Below are 16,327 nucleotides of genomic sequence, written 5' to 3' on the forward strand. Positions count from 1 at the left end.
CTTTAAAATATTGTTTGCAAAAATTTTTAATTATTAAGGAGCATTGCGCTTACCCTGTATAATTAAGGTTATTTACAAAACAAATATTTTGTAAACCAGCTAAATTTCTAAACAATTTTACCGATAAAAGAAATGACTTAATATGCAAAATTGTTGATCACACTGTAATAAAGCTTTTTGCATCAAAACCTTTGTTCAATTTATTTATTTTACCTTTGTAAAATATTTTGATTCGGTTTAAATCTAATTGTGTACAGTACTGTCGGTTCAGAACTGTATTCAATTAAAAATCAGTATTTTTTACTGTTCTTAATTTCTATCAAAAGCAAGTTCTCACTTTTGAATTGTACCTATATTTTAGGTTACTTTTACAGCAACTTCTAATTTACAACACTATAGTTTAAGTAAGAGAGTGTCCACCTTTGTGAAACACTTCTATTAAACAGAGCTTGTAAAAACAGATTGACTGCAATAAAGTTAAACCTGTTTGTATAGGATTTTTGTAGAAATAAACCCTTTTTAAATTGAAATGGTTTTATAAAAATGCATTTATTTTTAAGCTTTATTTTATTTTGAATAAACAGAGTTGATTTAACTGTGTTTTATTCGATTTTGGCTGAAAAATTGTGAAAAAATGTGTTCTTCTGGTGAAAATGGCTATTTTGAGTGTAATACCTTAAATCAACCAGCAGATGTCGCCGTTGCAAAGGAAGACAACTCAGCCTTCAACACCTTTGATTGACAGCAGCACCGTGTGCCCTGTCCAATGACGGAGCGTCTAACAGGAAATCCCGCCTTCAAAGCGCTCCTTCAGAATAAAAACGGCAGTCCATTTTTACAGTGCAAAAGTCAACAAATGAAACAAATGAAACACTTTTGACACTAAATCACCGTATTTAAACTAGAGTTTACAACACAGCGTTTCGAAAATCGACAAGCGTAAGCTTCTCACTACGCAAGCGATAAACACAGCTCCTCTTAAGCTGACGGGTTGGACCGGAACTTCCGGTTTAACCCAAAACTCCGTCCGTCTTAGCGGCTCGGAGTTTAAACTGCTCGAAAACGGCGTTTAAACTCACCCAAAATTCTCTGACGCGGTTCAAACGACAGATCGCAGTTTAATCGGTCGCTCAAGGCGCCGAAACGGCTTTTTTCGCCGTATATCGAGACGTACCGTTCGGTTTATTCGTCCCGGAAGTGGTTGGAGCTAACTTTGTTAGCCTGTGTTACACTTAAAACTCCCCCCGTATCTCGTTTAACACTTTACGAGTGCCCAAAATTCATAAATGTTAGAGGAATTATTGGTATAAGATCAAAACTGCATTCACAGGTTAGATCTTAAAGATAAAATAGCATTTCGCTATTTTTTAGAGCGGAGTTTATATTCCCTTTCAGGAAGTGACGTCATTACCTTTTTAAGCCGTGAAATGCTTACTTTTACGCGGCATGTAATGTTAAAAGCCTTATTACGACTCAAAATGACAGAATAACAACAAAATCTGCAGCTTTTGCTATAATCTGAACACCTCCAGTCATAAAAGTCTTATAGCATCATTTAACTTCTTGCCAACATAAGAAAGTATTTTTTTTACTTTCAAAATGCACAGAAATATTTTTTCATGAGAAAAATATGTAAATAGAGTTCACCATTCAGAATAGGACTCGTACGATGCCACCATTATGAATAGAGAACCGTACGGGCCACCATTATGTAAGGGATGGCTTACTTATGCAAATAAGCTCACCTTACATCTTCCCATAACTGAGTTATGAGAGAAAATTTTACCAAGGTTTTCCTCATTACTTTAATATTTGTCTGTGCAAAGTGAAGTGACACAATGAGGGAACGTCAAACGAGTTCAAGTTGATTCATAAAAGATTATGCAATCATTTATTTACACAATTGAACAAATCATAAATTACACCTGATTGTGAGTTTCCTACTAAGAGTCTAAGTAAATGAGATAAAAACCCGCATCTGAATTTCTTTCAAATTAACTCAGATTACTTATATAGACAGTAAAACGTCAGTTCTGATGTTAAAACTAAACAATTTACTGGCACTTCACTTAGAGTTGGCAAGGATAAAGGGTAAGAAAAGGTAAGAAATTTAAGGATTAGTGTTTCTGCTTTTAATTTTGAAAAGTTTTCAACCGGATTAGCACTTCCTCTCTGCTCTCAGCTTCAACTTGACACGTCACCCACGAACACGTCAGCGTTACCTGGGATGTCTTCTTAAGAACCCCTGATATGGCTGTCTCACCGACGACCCTTCAGGAAGCTTGTCCAGAACTGGTCCTTGGCGAAAAGGTGTCGTTTAGGTGACTTTTCGTCTGTTTCAGCCCAGCTAGAAAGATTCCAGCTGTGGTTCCGGTCGTCTCTCAAAATAAGTCTCCCCTCGGGAGTTGAAAAACACTTAAGAGACTGGGGTCTCTAGGTGGGCATAGGGCGGCTTGCCCCTTGCCCTGGACTTCAGGTCCCCCTATTTGGCTGGATGGGTGAAACCCGAGGCCCAGCTGTTTCTCCGGAGAGAATCAGCCCGTCCTCCTGTGTCGGCATCAGGAAGAAGACTCTACCCGTCTCTAAGGCATCCGTGTGTTAGTAAGCCAGAGTGGAGCCTTAGATAAGCCCTCAGTCAGAAAGGAAAAGAAGAGATAATAGAGTTGCCAGTGAAGGCCATTGCTCTGTAGCTGTTTCAAACAGACATAATAATATATTCTCTGCTTCTTTTTCAGCTAGACTGTAAGAAATCACTGTGAAACATTTATGATGATTAATTAACACTCAGTCTGAACTTGGGTCCAGATAAATGTAAGATTTTCTTAAGAAAAACTCAAATTATATTACTGATGTTTCCAGTAAAATAAAAACAGTGATTTATAAAAACACAATGAAAACATGGTGATGATTTTCTGTGATTTTATAGCATTCATTAATCTATTTTAGGCACGATAAAAGAATAGAAGTGATTCTTTCTTTCTTTGTGACATGTCATTATTGTGATTAACAGATGCATAAACATTCTTAGTTAAACAACCACTGAATCATGAACAGAACAGATTGTTTCTGTTAATATCTGATTAGAGAACTGAAGTCCTCGCGTAGGTTGAAATGACCCATCATGGCCTAAAATAGAGTTCAGTGTTCTAGCCTTCTTTCAGGCCTGTGCGAGACCTGCTTTGAGGCAGTAACTCCTGTTACTTCACTCGAGGTGACCCCTACACAATCAAAGGATACATAACAAAGTATTGATATTAACCTTTGTTATTGACCAAATGCTTATTTTCCACCATAATTTGCAAATAAATTCTTTAAAAAATCAGACAAAGTAAATTTCCTGTTGCATTTTAGGTGCTACATGAGAATTTTCATGCTTATTGTAGTTGCACTTTTGAAGGAGATTGTTTTTAAAGGTTTAGAATCCATCCATCCATCCATTTTCTTCCGCCTATCCGGGGTCGGGTCGCGGGGGCAGCAGCTTCAGAAGGGAGGCCCAGACCTCCCTCTCCCCNCCCCCCCCCCGCACTGAAATGGATGGGACAGAAGCGGAAGGTGGTTCTTAAAGAGACAGAGGACAGTTTCAAGGAATTTAGAAGAGGACATGATGAGAAGATAAGTTTATTTGCTATGTAAACATAAAACCAGTATTTTAATAAACACTAAGGTGACATAGATACTTTATTAAGGTATAAAGTATAGTATAGTATAGTATTTAAATATATGCCTGAGAAACACAAAATATTGGCCCTTTAAGTGTCTGGATGTTGTGGGGTTGCGTTGGTTGATATGACCCTACAGTATTGCATGGACATCGGGGCAGTTCCTCTGGATTGGCAGACCGGGGTGGTGGTCCTCCTATTTAAAAGGGGGGACCACAGAGTGCGTTCCAACTATAGGGGGATCACACTTCTGAGCCTCCCTGGTAAAGTCTATTCAAGGGTCCTGTGGAGGAGGGTCCATCAGATAGTCAAAGCTCAGATTGAGGAAGAGCAGTGCGGTTTTCATCCTGTTCGTGGAACAGTGGACCAGCTCTACACCCTCAGCAGGGTCCTGGAGGGTGCATGGGAGTTCGCCCAACCAGTCTACATGTGGGTACTCTGGGAGTATGGGGTACCAGGCCCGTTGATATGGGCTGTTAGGTCCCTGTACGACCGGTGCCAGAGCTTCGTCCACATTGCTGGTAGTAAGTCGGACTTGTTTCCTGTGAGAGTTGGACTCCACCAAGGTTGCCCTTTGTCACTGATTCTGTTCATTACTTTCATGGACAGAATTTCTAGGAGCAGCCGAGGTGTTGAGGGGATCCTTTTTGGTGACTTTAGGATCAAATCTCTGCTTTTTGTGGATGATGTGGTCCTATTGGCCTCATCAGATCCTGATCTCCAGCTCTCACTGGAGCGGTTCACAGCTGAGTGTGAAGCGACCGGGATGAGGATCAGTGCCTCCAAATCCAAGACCATAGTCTTGAGGCAGAAAAGGGTAGGGTGCCTTCTCCAGGTCGGGGAGGAGGTCCTGCCCCAAGTGGAGGAGTTTAAGTATCTCAGGGTCTTGTTCATGAATGAGGGAAGAATGGAGCAGGAGATCGACAGGTGGATTGGTGCTGAGTCTGCAGTGATGTGGGAGTTGTACCGGTCTGTCGTGGTGAAGAGAGAGCTGAGCCAGAAGGTGAAGCTCTCAGTTTACCAGTCGGTCTACGTTCCTACCCTCATATATGGTCAGGAGCTTTGGGTAGTGACTGAAAGAAGGAGATCACAGATACAAGCAGCTGAAATGAGTTTCCTCTGCAGGGTGTCTGGGCTCTCCCTTAGAGATAGGGTGAGAAGCTCAGTCATCCAGGAGGGACTCAGAGTAGAGCTGCTGCTCCTCCACGTCCAGAGGAGCCAGTTGAGGTGGTTCATCTTGTTAGGATGCCTCCTGAACTCCTCCCTGCTAAGGTGTTCTGGACACGTCCCACTGGTTGAAGGCCCAGAGGAAGACCCAGGACACACTGGAGGGACTATGTTTCTCAGCTGGCCTGGGAACGCCTTGGGATTCCCCCAGAGGAGCTGGTCCAAGTGGCTGGAGAGAGGGAAGTCTGGGTCTCTCTGCTCAGGCTACTGCCCCCGAGACCTGACCCAGGATAAGAGGAAGAAGATGGATGGATGGTGGCTTTAAATCAATAAAATACTGTATCTTACAGTACATAGCCATGACTAAATCAATCATTTAATCTTGTGTACTTTAGGTCTGATTTAAAAAAATACAATTATTACATGTATTCTTAATTATTTTCTGAGACTGTGAGATGTTTCTTATTGATGTTTCAGTGTCTGAGCTGAGGATCATTCTGCTGGGAAACAACTGGTCTGACAAATGTTCAGTTGCAAACTTGATTCTGGGAAATTCTGCCTTCAACCCTCAGCAGGAACCCAGCTCCTCTAAGACAGCCAACAGATTTATCGGAATGACAAAWGTAGTTTGCATCAACACACCGTCAGATCTGCTCCATGCTSAKGTTCCTCCAAACAAGCTCCAAAAACATGTGGAGTACTTTGTGAGTCTGTCAGATCCTGGACCTGAGGTGTTCCTGGTGGTTGTGCAGCCTGATGTCTTCACTGAGGACAACAAGCAGAAACTCTGCTCAGTCCTCGAACTGTTCAGAGCCCGCTCCTTTGACCGGACACTGGTTCTGACTCTAACACCCAAACAGAATACAACAAGTTTCTGCAAACCTTTACAAGACCTGATCAAAAGGTGCAGACATCAGATTTTCAGTTTGAAGACCCAAGATCCTTCTGAGCTGCGGAAGAGTTTGAAGGAAATCGTAGAGACGAACACGGACAGACCTGTGACCTCTGACCACCCACACAGCCGAGTCAGAAAAGAACTTCTTGACCCTCCAGGATCTGCCCCAAATGTTGGTGAGTTCAGAACATTTTTACTTTGATAACTGTGAAAAACATTCAAACTGATTTAAAATGAAAGAAATTACATTTTGGAAATGAAGAAGCAAAAAATTAGTTATTAAAGCTACACTACCAAAAATCTGAAAGGAGGAATACGTGTTATGACTGACGAACAAGCAACAATTCTGGTTGAGATCTCTTTTGCTTGCAGCAAGGAATTCATATACAGACAAAGTATAATACATATGATGTCCGCAGTATCACCTAACTATCTGTACAGTTCTCCCCAGGCATTATCTCCAGTTGCTTTGTCCAGATCCACCTGTCTAATTGCAGGTTATAAAAGTAACTGAACTCTATAATCTAACAGTTTAGGAAGTCAAAGATCAACTGCTGTGTCTTCATTCTAAGAGCAATAGTGAAAACAAGCAATTAAAGGCTGCAGCATGCTGCATCCAAACTGCTGAAATTGTGCCAAACTGTCACAGTTTCATGACAAAAATGTGTCATTCTATTTGCATTGTCTACATTTTGGCACCTTCTTGTTGCAACCCACGGGTCAAACTTTTTATCCACCTCCACATAAAAACACATGAGGACTTTATTGTGTGATTGATTCATGGGAGTGTGTTTGTGCTGAAAGTGATCAGACACTGCATTTTGCTTCAATCCCTCACTACAAAAAACAAACTACCAAACAAACATAAAACAAACATAAAACCGATTCATCTCTAGAAGCCGATTGTTGTACCAGGAAGCAGATATTTATAAAGATAGTCAAACTGCCAAAACATCATGAAAGGAAATAAAACATACATTTTGCATGATGGAATCTAACTGATAACAACTTTGGAGCTTAATCCGGGACCAGTTTGTGGACAAATAATGTCGGATGAATGGTCTCGGTCTTTTCCCCCCGCATTTTAGACTCCAGTGGGAAAAAATCCAATGCAGTGATATTTGCTGCAGCGGGAGGGGTTTCCCAGGAGCTCGGCGTGGCGTGTCTCAGGCGCTATGAAAGGTGTGCAAAAAAGAATGCCAAACAACCACATGACGGTGCTTCTTAACTGTCCGTCCGTCCGTTTTCTGCCGCTTATCTGGAATCGGATCGCGGGGGCAGCAACCTAAGCAGAGAGACCCAGACTTCCCTCTCCCCAGCCACTTGGACCAGCTCCTCTGGGGGAATCCCAAGGTGTTCCCAGACCAGCTGAGAAACATAGTCCCTCCAGCGTGTCCTGGGTCTTCCTCGGGGCCTCCTCCCGGTGGGACGTGTCCAGAACACCTCACCAGGGAGGCGTCCAGGAGGCATCCTAACCAGATGAACCACCTCAACTGGCTCCTCTCGACGTGGAGGAGCAGCGGCTCTACTCTGAGTCCCTCCTGGATGACTGAGCTTCTCACCCTATCTCTAAGGGTATAATATTCTAAAGGTTAATATTCTAAAGGTTTAGAATATTGTGCCAATTTGCCAAAACAATGTATTTGTTAAACAAACATATATTTAATCAAAAATACCATACAAATAAACAATTAGGAGGCCACAACATTTTGTTGATTGCTCTGCTCCTTGAGTCTGAGTGGGCCATTTCCATGCCTCCATTGTCGAAGCAGCTTAACTGAGCTGAGGCCGTAAGGTTGTCGGTGCCCGTCATGGCGGCAGCCCTCGAACCCCCTGACGGACACCGGCGGTGAGGGATGCTGTCAGGCTGGAGGAAGAAGGAGGTTTATTCAGTCATGGCTATGTAATGTAAGAAATTTTATTGACATCCATCCATCCATCCATCCATCCATCCATCCATCCATCCATCCATCCCCTTTTGGCCTGTGGGACTCCGGAAACAGCTGATAGGTATCGGCAGTCCAAGTGGATTGCAGCTCGGATGGTTTCTGAAATAAAAACTTGGGTGTGGTATGAGTTCAGAGATATCAGGTTTTAAAAGCAGGATCAGACGTATAATGCAGGCAGGCAGGCAGGCAGGCAGGCACGGTCAGATATAAAGGTTTATTAAAGAAAAACAGCAAACCAAAACCAAAAATACAATATTAGGAGCACACAAAGAAGAGCCAGGATGAAAACCAAACAATGACCAGACGCTGAAGTGGTGAAGAAAGACTGGTTAAATACAGGACTGGGTAGAGTGAAAGTAGAAAGAGCTGAGTGATTACAAAGTGTGGACAGGTGTGAGAGAAAAGATCTAAAGGGAACTGGAAGACTGAGGACTGAGATGAAAGAAAAAGACAGAAGGGACACCAGAGTGAGGCAGAGTATAAGATACAAAATTGACACAAGACAGATCCTCTCAGTAGAGGTCATGGAAAAAGATTTCCCTATGGCTTCGAGGCGATTCTGGTCCACCATACAGTGTCTCGGAGGGGGCGGTGGTTCCCCAACAATACTATTTATGGTGGGGATGGTGCGCTGCTGACCTCAACTCAGGACGTTGTGGGTCGGTGGGCAGAATACTTCAAAGACCTCCTCAATCCCACCGACACGTCTTCCCATGAGGAAGCAGAGCCTGAGGACCCTGGGTTGGACACTCTAATCTCTGGTGCCGAGGTCACTGAGGTGGTTAAAAAGCTCGGTGGCAGGGCGCCGGGGTGGACGAGATTCATCTGGAGTTCCTTAAAGGGGAAATATCATGTAAAATCAACTTTTTTGAGTTTTATATCATGTTATAATGTCATACTCTCATAAAAAACATGCCCAAAGCCTTGCTCTGACTCATTCATGCATGTTTGAGAAATCCTGCAGCGTTTTTAGGCAGCCATGCTAAGGAGCAAAATGACAGGTGGGGACCAGAAATGCTTCTGGGATGTGTCTTAAAGTCGAACTTCTTCATGGCAGAGCGCCACCCCCCCTCCCCACACACCCCGCCCATGACTCCTGCAGGCTCTCGGGTGAAACTGAAACTGTCTGCCGAGCTCCTACCACTTCTCACTCAGTGAAGCTCTTTTCAGAATAGAAATGCCTTTGAGGAAATGTATTTTCAGATGCCAAGTAAACTGCATCATAGCGCGACCCCCCCCCCCCCCCCCGCACTGAAATGGATGGGACAGAAGCGGAAGGTGGTTCTTAAAGAGACAGAGGACAGTTTCAAGGAATTTAGAAGAGGACATGATGAGAAGATAAGTTTATTTGCTATGTAAACATAAAACCAGTATTTTAATAAACACTAAGGTGACATAGATACTTTATTAAGGTATAAAGTATAGTATAGTATAGTATTTAAATATATGCCTGAGAAACACAAAATATTGGCCCTTTAAGTGTCTGGATGTTGTGGGGTTGCGTTGGTTGATATGACCCTACAGTATTGCATGGACATCGGGGCAGTTCCTCTGGATTGGCAGACCGGGGTGGTGGTCCTCCTATTTAAAAGGGGGGACCACAGAGTGCGTTCCAACTATAGGGGGATCACACTTCTGAGCCTCCCTGGTAAAGTCTATTCAAGGGTCCTGTGGAGGAGGGTCCATCAGATAGTCAAAGCTCAGATTGAGGAAGAGCAGTGCGGTTTTCATCCTGTTCGTGGAACAGTGGACCAGCTCTACACCCTCAGCAGGGTCCTGGAGGGTGCATGGGAGTTCGCCCAACCAGTCTACATGTGGGTACTCTGGGAGTATGGGGTACCAGGCCCGTTGATATGGGCTGTTAGGTCCCTGTACGACCGGTGCCAGAGCTTCGTCCACATTGCTGGTAGTAAGTCGGACTTGTTTCCTGTGAGAGTTGGACTCCACCAAGGTTGCCCTTTGTCACTGATTCTGTTCATTACTTTCATGGACAGAATTTCTAGGAGCAGCCGAGGTGTTGAGGGGATCCTTTTTGGTGACTTTAGGATCAAATCTCTGCTTTTTGTGGATGATGTGGTCCTATTGGCCTCATCAGATCCTGATCTCCAGCTCTCACTGGAGCGGTTCACAGCTGAGTGTGAAGCGACCGGGATGAGGATCAGTGCCTCCAAATCCAAGACCATAGTCTTGAGGCAGAAAAGGGTAGGGTGCCTTCTCCAGGTCGGGGAGGAGGTCCTGCCCCAAGTGGAGGAGTTTAAGTATCTCAGGGTCTTGTTCATGAATGAGGGAAGAATGGAGCAGGAGATCGACAGGTGGATTGGTGCTGAGTCTGCAGTGATGTGGGAGTTGTACCGGTCTGTCGTGGTGAAGAGAGAGCTGAGCCAGAAGGTGAAGCTCTCAGTTTACCAGTCGGTCTACGTTCCTACCCTCATATATGGTCAGGAGCTTTGGGTAGTGACTGAAAGAAGGAGATCACAGATACAAGCAGCTGAAATGAGTTTCCTCTGCAGGGTGTCTGGGCTCTCCCTTAGAGATAGGGTGAGAAGCTCAGTCATCCAGGAGGGACTCAGAGTAGAGCTGCTGCTCCTCCACGTCCAGAGGAGCCAGTTGAGGTGGTTCATCTTGTTAGGATGCCTCCTGAACTCCTCCCTGCTAAGGTGTTCTGGACACGTCCCACTGGTTGAAGGCCCAGAGGAAGACCCAGGACACACTGGAGGGACTATGTTTCTCAGCTGGCCTGGGAACGCCTTGGGATTCCCCCAGAGGAGCTGGTCCAAGTGGCTGGAGAGAGGGAAGTCTGGGTCTCTCTGCTCAGGCTACTGCCCCCGAGACCTGACCCAGGATAAGAGGAAGAAGATGGATGGATGGTGGCTTTAAATCAATAAAATACTGTATCTTACAGTACATAGCCATGACTAAATCAATCATTTAATCTTGTGTACTTTAGGTCTGATTTAAAAAAATACAATTATTACATGTATTCTTAATTATTTTCTGAGACTGTGAGATGTTTCTTATTGATGTTTCAGTGTCTGAGCTGAGGATCATTCTGCTGGGAAACAACTGGTCTGACAAATGTTCAGTTGCAAACTTGATTCTGGGAAATTCTGCCTTCAACCCTCAGCAGGAACCCAGCTCCTCTAAGACAGCCAACAGATTTATCGGAATGACAAAWGTAGTTTGCATCAACACACCGTCAGATCTGCTCCATGCTSAKGTTCCTCCAAACAAGCTCCAAAAACATGTGGAGTACTTTGTGAGTCTGTCAGATCCTGGACCTGAGGTGTTCCTGGTGGTTGTGCAGCCTGATGTCTTCACTGAGGACAACAAGCAGAAACTCTGCTCAGTCCTCGAACTGTTCAGAGCCCGCTCCTTTGACCGGACACTGGTTCTGACTCTAACACCCAAACAGAATACAACAAGTTTCTGCAAACCTTTACAAGACCTGATCAAAAGGTGCAGACATCAGATTTTCAGTTTGAAGACCCAAGATCCTTCTGAGCTGCGGAAGAGTTTGAAGGAAATCGTAGAGACGAACACGGACAGACCTGTGACCTCTGACCACCCACACAGCCGAGTCAGAAAAGAACTTCTTGACCCTCCAGGATCTGCCCCAAATGTTGGTGAGTTCAGAACATTTTTACTTTGATAACTGTGAAAAACATTCAAACTGATTTAAAATGAAAGAAATTACATTTTGGAAATGAAGAAGCAAAAAATTAGTTATTAAAGCTACACTACCAAAAATCTGAAAGGAGGAATACGTGTTATGACTGACGAACAAGCAACAATTCTGGTTGAGATCTCTTTTGCTTGCAGCAAGGAATTCATATACAGACAAAGTATAATACATATGATGTCCGCAGTATCACCTAACTATCTGTACAGTTCTCCCCAGGCATTATCTCCAGTTGCTTTGTCCAGATCCACCTGTCTAATTGCAGGTTATAAAAGTAACTGAACTCTATAATCTAACAGTTTAGGAAGTCAAAGATCAACTGCTGTGTCTTCATTCTAAGAGCAATAGTGAAAACAAGCAATTAAAGGCTGCAGCATGCTGCATCCAAACTGCTGAAATTGTGCCAAACTGTCACAGTTTCATGACAAAAATGTGTCATTCTATTTGCATTGTCTACATTTTGGCACCTTCTTGTTGCAACCCACGGGTCAAACTTTTTATCCACCTCCACATAAAAACACATGAGGACTTTATTGTGTGATTGATTCATGGGAGTGTGTTTGTGCTGAAAGTGATCAGACACTGCATTTTGCTTCAATCCCTCACTACAAAAAACAAACTACCAAACAAACATAAAACAAACATAAAACCGATTCATCTCTAGAAGCCGATTGTTGTACCAGGAAGCAGATATTTATAAAGATAGTCAAACTGCCAAAACATCATGAAAGGAAATAAAACATACATTTTGCATGATGGAATCTAACTGATAACAACTTTGGAGCTTAATCCGGGACCAGTTTGTGGACAAATAATGTCGGATGAATGGTCTCGGTCTTTTCCCCCCGCATTTTAGACTCCAGTGGGAAAAAATCCAATGCAGTGATATTTGCTGCAGCGGGAGGGGTTTCCCAGGAGCTCGGCGTGGCGTGTCTCAGGCGCTATGAAAGGTGTGCAAAAAAGAATGCCAAACAACCACATGACGGTGCTTCTTAACTGTCCGTCCGTCCGTTTTCTGCCGCTTATCTGGAATCGGATCGCGGGGGCAGCAACCTAAGCAGAGAGACCCAGACTTCCCTCTCCCCAGCCACTTGGACCAGCTCCTCTGGGGGAATCCCAAGGTGTTCCCAGACCAGCTGAGAAACATAGTCCCTCCAGCGTGTCCTGGGTTCTTCCTCTGGGCCTCTTCCCAGTGGGACATGCTGGAACACCTCACCAGAGAGACGTCCAGGAGGAATCCTAACCAGATGCCCAAGCCACCTCAACTGTCTCCTCTGGACGTGGAGGAGCAGCAGCTCTACACACAGTGTGGGCGGTGAGCTGATTTTTGTCATCGTTTGTCATTTTATGCCTTGGTTTTCCTAGTGTTTCTATGTTCCCCTGTGTGTCTCTGCTCAGCTGCCCCACATCACGCTGCTGATTACCCTTGTGTTTCTCCCCAGGTGTTTTCTGTTCCCTCATTAGTTTTCTGTATATTTAAGCTCAGTCTTGTCTCTGTCTCATTGTCAGATCATTGTTCTGTCTACCTGGTTGTGTCCTGTTCCATGTTATTCAAGTCATAGTGAGTTTCTGCTGTATTTTCAGCCTCCTTGAGTTTTTTTTTATTAAAGGCCTCATGCTTTTTTGATTTTTGAAACCTGCGTGTGCCCTGGGTTATTTTGTTGGTCCTGACATAATGATCCGACCACGCACCCAGCCCACAGGCACCCTGTTTTCAGTTTTTTTTAAAGAGGAGCAAGATTTTTTTTCTCGCAGCCCCTCAGCGCGCCGGTCTTTCTCCTCTCGATGTTGGAGTCCACCAGAGTCACCTGGGCCTGCCTTGGCTGGTCTTCCTCCTTCTGCCCTTGAGAAGCCGGTCCCATCCTTGCCCCCCTGGGAGGAACAGGTGACATCCCCCATAATTGGAGGGTCGGTGAAGATCCTCAGGGGGATCTCAATGCGCTCCAACAGACTCTCCATCTGCTGGCAGATAGAATGCATTCTGGGGGAGCGCCCAGATCTGCTCCTCCTGCCAGGCCAGCAGCAGCTCCACCGGTTTGTGCAGAGGGCTTTGGGAGAGTTATCTGGTACCCACCTTCCCACCCCTTCTGCTCCTCCTGTGCCGGTTGTTCGGGTTCCTGTTCCGGTGCTTCCTGAGCTGGTGTTTCTGTTTCCAGTGTCGGTGGTTCCAGTTCCGGTGGTTCCTGAGCTGGTGTTTTCTGAGCCAGTTGTTCCTGTTCCGGTGGTTCCAGTTCCAGTGGTTCCTGAGTTGGAGGTCCCGGTGGTTCCACAATTGGAGGTCCTGGTGGTTCCACAGTCTGTGGTTCCACACTTGGTGGCCCCAGTGGTTCCACAGTCGGTGGTTCCACACTTGGTGGTCCCGGTGGTTCCACAGTCAGTGGTTCCACAGTTGGAGGTCTTGATGGATCCACAGTCATTGGTTCCACAGTTGGTTGTCCCGATGTCTCAGGTGTTGGCGAGCCCCGAGTCGGCAGTCTCTGAGGTTCGTGAGTCAGCTGCCGGTGCCTCCACAACATCTGGGTTGCCTGCCGTTGCTTCCACGTCACCCATTGCCTCCTCATCGCCTGGCTTGTCGCCCATCGCCTCCTCATCACCTGGCTCGTCGCACATTACCTCCTCATTGCCTGGGTCGGTTGCCATCGCCTCCATGTCGCCTGGGTCGGCTGCCGTCGCCTCCATGTCGCCTGGGTCGGCTGCCGTCGCCTCCATGTCGCCTGGGTCGGCTGCCGTCGCCTCCATGTCGCCTGGGTCGGCTGTCATCGCCTCTTCGTCCCCTCTGTTGCCTGTGTTCGCCATCGCCAAGGCTCTGGCTCCATCAACCTCCGACGGCTCCTCATCGCCTCCTGCCTCCTCCCTCTGCTCCACGTCTGCTCCCACCTCCTTCCTCTGCTCCACGTCTGCTCCCGCCTCCTCCCTTGGCTCCACGTCTGCTCACATCTCCTCCCTTGGCCCCTCGTCTGCTCACGTCTCATCCTGGGGCTCAACGTCTGCTCCTGCGGGACCTCGCCATGGAGGGTTTCCTGGCCGTCCCCCTGGACTCTTGCCTTATGTGGGGTGGTTCCCTGGCTGTTCCCCCTGAACTTATGTTTTGTCTTCAAATTCTGTCTTGTCCTGTCTCCCCTTGTCCTGTGCCTCTCCTTGTTGATTGTCTGGTGATGATCGTTAAGAGGAAGGTACTGTCATGGTTTATCATTTTATGCCTTGGTTTTCCTAGTGTTTCTATGTTCCCCTGTGTGTCTCTGCTCATCTGCCCCACATCACGCTGCTGATTACCCTTGTGTTTCTCCCCAGGTGTTTTCTGTTCCCTCATTAGTTTTCTGTGTATTTAAGCTCAGTCTTGTCTCTGTCTCATTGTCGGATCATTGTTCTCTCTACCTGGTTGTGTCCTGTTCCATGTTCTTCAAGTCATAGTGAGTTTCTGCTGTATTTTCAGCCTCCTTGAGTTTTTTTTTATTAAAGGCCTCGTGCTTTTTTGATTTTTGACATCTGCCTGTGCCCTGGGTTATTTTGTTGGTCCTGACAATTTTCCCCCACTGAGACGCTGGATGGTGGGGCAGAATCGCCTCAAAGTCATACGAAAATCTTATTCCATGGCCTCTACGAACTCCTCCCACACCAAGTTTTTGCCTCAGCCACCACCAGAGTCGCAATCTGCTCGGACTGCTGATACCTACCAGCTGCTTCTAGAGTCCCACAGGCCAAAATGACCCAGTAGGACTCCTTCTTCAGCCTGAAAGCATCCCTTACCACCAGTGTCCACCAGCAGGTTTGAGGGTTGCCACCATGGCCGACACTAGCAACCTTACGGCCACAGCTCAGGTAACCCGCCTCAACAATGGAGGCATGGAACATGGCCCACTCTTACTCAATGTCCCCCCCTCCCCCGGAACGTATTCAAAGTCCCCCCACCCGTAGACGGAGAGAGGCTGTCTTAACTGGTCATATAAAAACAAACATAGATCAACAGCATTAATATATCTGGTAATTAAATGAACCATGATATTTGAAATCACAATTTAACAGTGGTGGGCAGCGCTAATCCACAATTTAGCTCCGCAATTTCAAAAGCACTTATGAAAATATTTAGCTGCGCAACTTCAAAAGCGTTTATGCCATAGAAAAACTAGCGGAAGCTAATTTTAAAGCGCAAGTTCAATTTGACACTTACTAGCTGGCAACAATTCATGTACAATATATGCACAATACTGCCAACTAGTGGTGTATGAACTCTTTTACAGCTTAATTCTACAATCGCCGATTGCTGTGGGTGTGATTTCCTGAAACAGAACTTTAGCTCCTGGTGTAAAAATTAAAAATTTGTTGAGGATTGCTAGTTCAGCTGCTTTTTTGTCTTTTTCTTTGTTTTAGGTTTTCCATTAAAGAAGAATCAGTAAAGTAATTTTAAAACTGTTTATTGGAAAACTGAAGCAATGTATTCTGGGTACATGACGGATTTGATTTGTGATGGGAAACGAAAGCACGGTCGTACAGGAAACTATCTTCCCCTCAAAACAAGAGTTTTGATTTTAAAGTTTTCCATGTAGTTGCTCCAGTTGACCACTAGATGTCAGTCTTCATCAGCATAACATCTTTTATTGTCACTTCAGTAGAAAATGAAACCAAACATTATTAGTTTATTTAGTTTATTTATTTCTTCATCATCAGTGACTTTTTTAAGTGAGAAGATAAGAAAGAACATAAGAAAAGTGAAAAGAGCTGAAACTACAAATGTATGAAATATACTTGTGGCGACACTAGATGGAAACTCAGGTTTTGTGAAAGTTTAATTTTAGTAAGTTGCTCAACAACGCCACCCTGGGAATTTCACCCAGAGATTACTACCTCTTGTTCAAGGCACACAGGTTCAATTATGCGAGGATTAAAACATCTGAGACAGTTTCCAACTTATAAAAAAAACATTTATTGAATTATTCTAAAAATTCTTAAAACCAATTTCTTTTTAAAAATGAAACTAAAA

At 44.9% G+C, this 16,327-nt stretch overlaps 1 protein-coding gene across 1 annotated transcript in view; it reads left to right on the top strand.

Annotated features, from left to right (window-relative positions):
* The window catches only part of LOC106531470 (kinesin heavy chain), a 24,664-nt gene that overhangs the window by 2,312 nt on the left and 6,025 nt on the right, over window positions 1–16,327 (top strand). The window contains exons 2-3 of the mRNA XM_014027347.1: window positions 5,304–5,897; window positions 10,670–11,293. Coding sequence (XP_013882801.1) covers window positions 5,304–5,897; window positions 10,670–11,293 — 1,218 coding nt within the window. The remainder of the gene's footprint in view (window positions 1–5,303; window positions 5,898–10,669; window positions 11,294–16,327) is intronic.

The sequence above is a fragment of the Austrofundulus limnaeus genome, unplaced genomic scaffold, assembly GCF_001266775.1.
Source record: "Austrofundulus limnaeus strain Quisiro unplaced genomic scaffold, Austrofundulus_limnaeus-1.0 Scaffold639, whole genome shotgun sequence".
NCBI lineage: Eukaryota > Metazoa > Chordata > Actinopteri > Cyprinodontiformes > Rivulidae > Austrofundulus > Austrofundulus limnaeus.